General features: G+C 33.0%; 1 protein-coding gene across 1 annotated transcript in view; it reads left to right on the top strand.

Moving 5' to 3' along the window:
* Positions 1-1,435, top strand: part of LOC100779506 (uncharacterized) — a 2,419-nt gene extending 984 nt beyond the window's left edge. Inside the window, exons 4-5 of the mRNA XM_014773162.1 lie at positions 59-144; positions 1,362-1,435. Coding sequence (XP_014628648.1) covers positions 59-144; positions 1,362-1,435 — 160 coding nt within the window. The remainder of the gene's footprint in view (positions 1-58; positions 145-1,361) is intronic.
* The last annotated feature ends 6,664 nt before the right edge of the window (positions 1,436-8,099 follow it).

The raw sequence follows: 8,099 nt of genomic DNA, 5'->3' as shown, positions 1-8,099 counted from the left end.
ATTGTTGAGAGTGGTCCCTCTGTTCAACAAGAGAGAGCATCAACGAGTTATTGGCAAGTAATAAACAGTATGACCTGGCAAAAGCTGAGGCTCTGAACATATTAAACATTGGGCCAGTTGCTGATTTTGAACTATACCCAATAAGTATCAAAATTTTGATTTTCCAATTTATGTTACACCTATGCATTTAGTTAGAAGTTTTTAGCTCTACTATTTTTTAGCTGTGACCACATTGTCAACAAATTATTTAAATAAATACATATGATCTGTATGTCTATCAAATTGATATAATGTATCAAATTTTAAAATTCAAAATTCAAATTTAAATTGAGATAGACTAAATTTAAACAATAGGGAGAAATAAAAAACTTAAAAATAAATTAGTGTGGCATACTTGAGATAGGAGAAGTTATGTAGCTTATCATGAAAAAGAGTGAGTAGTTCCTAATATTCTCTTGTTCAAGAGTCAATACTTTTATAAGGGTGAATTTATGCATCAAAATATAAAATCTTGGTCCCGAGTAAAATTTTAAAGTGAAGCTTCATCATCTTTGCATTCCAACATTGAAACGGTTGGGATGGCCCATGCATTCCAGCTTTAATAGATGTACATGTGTGATATTATAAAGTTGGAAAGCCTTCCCTACCCCTCTAAATCTACCCCAAAGTAACTTTTTGATAAAAATATTTATTTTTATTTTAATATTATTTGTTAATTAATAGTATTACAAATAGTTGCATTGTTTCATTGAACTTGATTTACATCATGGAGGAGGATAAAAGCAATGCATATATAAATTTAACCTACACTTCTTTTTAAGTTGTCAATTAATTAAAAATCCCTTTTTATATAGCTTTTAAAATATTTATTATTTCCTATTAAAAATATCTATTATTAAAATTAAAAAATTAATATTTATCATAATTTATGATTTAATAATAATAATAAAATATACTCCTAGTATATATACATATTATTTTCTATTACTTTTTTTAATGCAAAGCTATATAAAAAGGCATAGATATTGTATTAGTTGGTACTTAGTATTTATATTGCTGTCTCACTTGACCAAATTTTATATATTGTTCACCAAACAAGTAAAGTAAATTATATCTTCCCCTGCTATTGGTTGTTTGTATTCAATGTTCTGTTTGTTCCAGCATATCACAAGTAAAGTAAATTATATTGCTTAAAGGTTTTTGTGGCAAGTCACTTGCTTTCTTTCCCTCCCCTTCAAGGCGATGATAATTCATAATATGAGGATTTTTACATTGACGTTGTCTATGTTCTGTTTCTTTTTGTTCCCCATGATTGTAAGTATTCCTTCACTATTGACATTTTTATTCTGTAAATTGCACAGGATGTTTCTACTACAGTACCTGCCGAGGAAGAGCATATCTGGGGTGCATTCTTCAAGGCAACGAGATGACATGAGTTTAAATGCAATAGCTTTGGTGTCAGAGAATGCAATCACACAATCTGAAACTTCTTGATGCATTCCAAATTGCATAGCCACTCTCTATGTGGTAGGTACTTTTTTATAATACATTGTTGCAAACAAGCATCGAAATACTCATGCATATAACAACCAAAACTATTTTCATTTATCCAAATTACTCTCACATGGTAACCAAGTTTCCTTTTTTGGACTAAAAGACCTAAACTTACCAACAAATTGAACATGATTAAGGGTGCCAAGGAAAATTGCCCCTAGTAGAGTCCTGGGAAAATCTCACACCGTCAATTTTCAATTGATTAAGCTTGTTCCACCTAAATAGCATAGGTTCTTCATTGGTAATCAGCCTAGGCTATGGTTGCTAAGACACCCAAGTTTGGACCAAGTAGTAAAAGGGTGACCAAGTAGTAATTAAATAGTACATAGTATAGGAAGATCTTTTATCTATACCAAATAAAAAATTAGTTCTTATGGAATTCAAAATTTCTTTTCCTTCAATTTTTTATCTTTGAAACCATTACTTAAAACTAAAAAAGATAACATTGATTTGGGCAACTTTTTTTACCCTTCACATGCGCACACACACAAAAAAAATATTGTCCCTTTTATTGAATTTGTACCTATATAGCTCGCTCAATCCTGTAGCTTCCTCCTTGAGAAGGTAGGTTGGATTCATGTTACTTTTTTATGAAACCCAACTCTAAACAACTTGGTCACAAACAAATTGATTTAGATTTAGTGAATTGGTTCTGAACATCTAAATTTCTTTTAAACTTTTTAAACTGAAGTTTTAAATAAGGACAAAATACAAATTATGAAAAATCACCTTGAAGCTAGTCATTTAGCTGGCGCATCATGAAAGTGTTATGGTGATATTGCTTAACAATTAAGTACTTAATCTCAATAAGTCAACAATGACATTCAAAGAAATCGAAATACGTTATGGAGGGGATGTCCTATAGTCAATGTGTGGAGGGCAATAGAAAGAATTGGAAACCTTAATCTGATGCTAAGTGTAGAGAGTGAGAGAGAGAATGGGAACTTAGTAACTCATGAAAGACTTTGAAGTCTGAACAAGTTAGTGAATGTTTTATCACTAATATTTGAACTTTTAAATATAAAAAATATGTAAACATATAAACAAAAATAGTAATTTTAAAGACACGTCACATCAATAGGTCTATGGGTTTGGTTCATGGGTTTAAAAATTAACACCCGTGAGCCAACCCATACTTGAATGAGTTTGAACAAGTTGGAGTTGACCTCTAGGCAAGTTGGAGACATCATTTCTTCTTGTCCCCAATTTGTTGGAAAAATATTCTGAATTTTACAACTTACCACATATCCATAGAAAGATAAATCATAAAATCTTGATACATATAAAGCAAGCCTCTTATAAAATTAATATATTAAAACAAATCCCTAGGTCATAACACATCAACCATCCAATTTCAATTCCATATAAAATCATGACTTTCTAATCACGGTCTATTCTCACATCATTCAAATGGTTGGACTGGCCACAAAAAACATTAAGAGTAAAAAAGTACACAATAAAATAGGATAGAACTTATCAGTTGATGATGTTTTTCGGTCGACAATGGTCAAGGCTATTTTTGGTCGATGCCAATGCCATTTTATGGTTGACATATGCTAGGTTTTTTGGTTGACATCAAGCTAGGATTTTTGCCAAAGTCGTTTTATGGATATTTTTTTTGTTCAAATAGGCTAGGTTTTCGATCAACGTTAGTCATTGTTATTTTTAGGCTGACATCGACAAAGTTTGTTTTCTATTTATGGCAGCTGAGGGTTTGTTCAACTGACGTAGGCCAAGCTTTTTCTCATCAACATTAGTAGGTGCTACTTTTTAACCGATGTCAAGCAAAAAAATATCACCTGCCTATGTCGTCCAAAAAAGTCCAAGCCGACGTTTGCCAAGAAATTGCCCCAACTGACATCCGATCAAAAATAGTCTCGATTGATGTCGATAAAAAAAATTAATTGAAAATGACTTTTGAATCGTTCAAAAGCAAGTAAAACTTGGAAATTTCGCAGCATGGGATTAACTTAGGTCGAACTCAGAAATATGATTCAATATCATTCCTATGTACATTCGCTTGTAAATAGAAATGGGGAAATTTTTTTGAATAGTTTGTATGCGACTATAAAGGAATGCGAAAACACACAAAAACGGGAATGAAGAAAAAAAAATAGAGCAACAATACAAGTGAAGTTTAATAGCATCAATCCGATTTACCAAGTGACAAGATTGGCCTCCTAGAAGCCTTCTGACCATTAAAAGGTCCCTTTCTTCTTGGGAGTCAATTTCTTCACTAGATTCTTCCCCTTTTGCTTCTTCACTTTCACTAGAGGAAGGTGAAGTAGCAACCTCATCTTGTCTACTATAAATGTCTTGACCCTTCATAATCATGGTTTTCTTTAGTTGCCAAACGATCATGTAAAAGTTTCCACGAAAAAGCCAAGACTTTATTCGGAGAGCTGCTCTTCCAAACAGACTTAAACATAGTTTCATTTTAACCAACATTTATGAGATTCACACTAGTTCTAATATGATAGGCTGAGGCTACAAAAAATACTTGACAATTATATATGCTACAGTAAACACATAAGAAAGCACACTTTTCTCTGTCTAATTGAACTAGCAACAACCTTTGCCTCAACTGTTCTAATAGTGCATCTTCCAAAAGAAAAGGCCAACATTTTGTAAATATATATGTATACCATGTTATGAAAAATAAAAAAATCCTTTTCCTCATGACCATATCATATCCAAAATGAGCATTTTGATGTTAAATTTTTATGATAAAAAATTATACATTTAAAATAGTGGGAATTAAATTATAGAAAAAAGTGATGAATCGATGAACATGGATTTCAATTTTTCCGAATATTTATTGGAGTAAATCGGCTTATAAATATACCTAGAAAAATTCAGATAGTAAAGAAATCACAATTGAGACCATTAATTAGTAAAGTATATGTATATGGTTAAAAGATCTTCAGTGTTAATCATTGAATTACTAGTATGTGGCACACTCTTTTTCCTAGGATTCTATAATTGCTCTAACCTTTGCCATGTCAAGGTGAAAGCTACAAATTTTAGCCAAATAGGTACAAATTCAACAAAAGAGACATCACTTTATATTTTTTTCCTAAAGGATAATAAATATAATAATTAAGAAAAATCTCCTACTTTAATTTTTTTGAGTTTAAGGTAAACGTTTGGAAGGAAAAAAAAAGGAAGGAAATGTAATTTGCGATATAATAAGAAATAAATTTTTTAATTTGGTAGAAGAATAAAAATCTTCTTATACTGTGTTCTTTACTTTTGGAAGATGAGTCAACTTGGTAGCATGTTATACTTAAAGTATATTTGCCTTTTTTAATAAATACAGTTTTCCGATAAGACCCTAAACACAACCATAGGTTCCAAATAATGGCCTAAATTTGGTTAAAAATTACTGATCCATGTTTGAAACAATGTAATACATACTCAAACAAACACTTATCTGTAGTGTCTCACCCGAATTTCAATATAAATAATAAATATTTAGTGAGAAAAGTGTTGCACACATTCCTTGAACCACCATAGGCACTACAAGAAAAATGCCTTATACCTACAAACATGAATTAGTGTAGGTAAACTTTAAAAATACTTTATTACCTACCATTGTTTAATGTAGGTTAAATTCAAAGACTTATAATTGCAGTTTTTAGTATAGGTAAATATTGGAAAAATATAAAAACAAATTGCCTATAACTATGTAGTGTAGGTAAAACCTTATAAAAACTTATACCTACAGCTAAATTGTAGGTAAAATAAAAAATATTTTTGCTTACAAATGGATGAATAGTGTAGATAAATTAATGAAATTTTAAGATACTACTACTATTTAATTTGAATTTGGTATTTACTCTTATTTAAATTGCCATTGCCGGCTTCTGCGCCCTCCACTCCGCCTTCTGCTACACCAAGTTTGTAGTCGACATGCCCGTCGCCGGCGGCGACTTCAGCTACCTCCGCGTCACCTTTGGTGCATGCTTTCCAATGCCACTGTCGCTAGAGATCGGAATCTCCTCCGCCAAATGGCGCCTCACGGTGCCGTCTCTTCCCAAAGGCTTCAACGAAATAGACTTCGTCGTTGTCGCTGTCATTTTGCTCATCACTCTCGTCATCTGCTACAGGTGCTTTCCACAGTTCTTACAATGAAGCTTCATTCTCTATCTTGAGACTCTTGTGTTATTAATTACAGTATAAACCTTAGGGTTTTCTCATTCCTATCTTCTACAAATTCTCCTACAAGGCTAGAAATTTTTCTGAGCAAATATACCAGATTTTGATTTTGATTCTTTTAGCATGCAACTCTATATTAATGTTGCTGCATTGTAATGATCACATCTGCAACTTACTGTAATACGACGCAGCTTAGGCATTTGAATGCTTTTTGAATCACTGTATTTGGCGTATTTGGTTTTGTCGTTAGCCAATTCAATGCGTGGATATATATCGCACACCTACACAAACACACCTACACCGGAGATATATATCAATTATGGCTTTGTGTTCAGTTTTTCTCAATCTTCATCTTCTGCTTTTTGTTTGTTTGACCATAGAAGCGTTAGGTGTGGCAAAGCCTTTAGTAGCTAGTTACCTTAGCCAGGAGATACTGGCAGAGCAAGAAGTTGATAGAGTGCATGGATTACCTGCGCAGCCTCCGGTGAAGTTCAAGAATATGGTGGTTATATCACTGTCAATGAAACTCAAGGAAGAGCACTGTTCTATTGGTTTTTCGAGGCCACTCACAAACCAGAACAAAAACCCGTTCTCTTATGGCTCAATGGAGGTACTTTTTTTTGTACTAGCCCAGCTCTTCATGTATATATTTATATTGCAATCGTTTTTATTTAGTGTTCACTCTCATGACTAATACATGATAACTTAACGAAAGGTAAGGGTAATTTCTAGTGAATTTATCTTTTAAATCTTATAGGCTGGTTTAATCTTTATCTTTTGATTTTAACATGTATTAAAAGGAATAGAGAGAGATGAATTTCGTGATAATTTATGGAATTGAATGGAAGATAGTAGTTATTTCACAAGCTCCCTTCCTTCTTCCTCCCTCTCCCCCCCAAGCTCCTTTCCTCCTTCGCCTCCGCCTCCGCCGCTCCCTTTCCTTTCCTCTCCTTTCCCTTCAAACGAATGTTTCTTCATGTCGGACTCAACCAACAAGTTGTGATTGGTGCGTTGCCCAAAGTGTCAAAATCTTCTTCTCGAACTCGCTGATTACTCTGTCTATCAATGTGGTGGCTGTGGTGCCATTCTTCGAGGTACCCTCTTTTCTTCTCTTGATCTTGTTGCATTGTTTTAGTTTCTAATTTTAGTTTCCATTTGCTTTTAATTTGCAGCGAAGCATAAAGGTTATGTGAGTGGTAGCTTGTCGGATGAGGGGAAGGTTGGACTTGGAGGAGATTCTGGTAAATTAGAAAGTTCTTAGGAGAAAGGCTTAGTTGATCGCAGTAACGCTTCAGATGTTGATGCTAAAGTAGATAACATGGCGGGGTGTTTCAGAACCAACCAGAGGATACTGGTGAGAAAGGGGTAATTGACGATGATGTTGATGTTGGCAGGAATAAAGATGAACTGGGTAAAACAATAGGAAGAGAACAGGAGAAACCTCCCAAGTCTCAAATTGGTTGTGAGAATGGGTCCAAATTCTCTAATTGGCCGAATGAGAGAGAAGTGAGATGGAAGGGTTTTGGAGAAAGCCACGAGCTGATATGGAAAATGTGAGATTTTCCACTTTGAATTCGAAGTATCCTGACGAGGGATCTTCAAATGGCTATTCTAGTAATTATATGGAATCTTTGGTATTATCACATTTTATGGCTATTCCAGCTGAAGCATTATATTTTGAAACATGGTGCGAATGTCATGTAAGATGTCTCAAGGTTGTCATGAGATCCAATGTAGGATTGGAAGGGGGGAAGAAACACAAATGGTGGAATTGTAAGGTTCATGTACCTTTTTTTGTTTTCTAAGAATGAACAGATTAATTCAGCTTATGGCCTTTTATTTTTCATTCAAAACCTTTATTAATCTATGAAGCTTAATAGTCTTCTAGTAAAGAAATCACTGGTAGCAGTAAAATTATTAACCAGCTATATATCACGGGTGATATTAAATAAACTGCCTAATTATAAATTATTTCATGCATTGGGCTGATAAGAGCTTGTCGTTATTATCTCTATACTCAAAAGATAGTATCAAGGATACTTTAACAGTTGTTACAGGAAATGTACGTGGTACCATTTCATCATACTATTTAGCATTAAAGGTATGTTTTCCCTTTATCTATATCTTTATGCACACTATACAAGCTTACAACTAGTTTGTTTAGAATAATATAACAATTTTGATTATATATATAATCAAATTGTAGCTTTTACAATAAAATTATTTAATAAGTAGTTATTAAATAACGTAGTAATAATTAAAGTAGTTTATTTGGTATTGTCTAAATGTTAAGACACCAAATTTCAACTTTCACATGTTCCTATTTTCGGTACCTACACTATGGTATTATTTATTTATTTATTATGTTATTGACATGGAGTATTGAT

This window comes from Glycine max, unplaced genomic scaffold (genome assembly GCF_000004515.6).
Source record: "Glycine max cultivar Williams 82 unplaced genomic scaffold, Glycine_max_v4.0 scaffold_22, whole genome shotgun sequence".
Lineage (NCBI taxonomy): Eukaryota > Viridiplantae > Streptophyta > Magnoliopsida > Fabales > Fabaceae > Glycine > Glycine max.
This window is presented reverse-complemented; position numbering and strand designations above follow the sequence as displayed.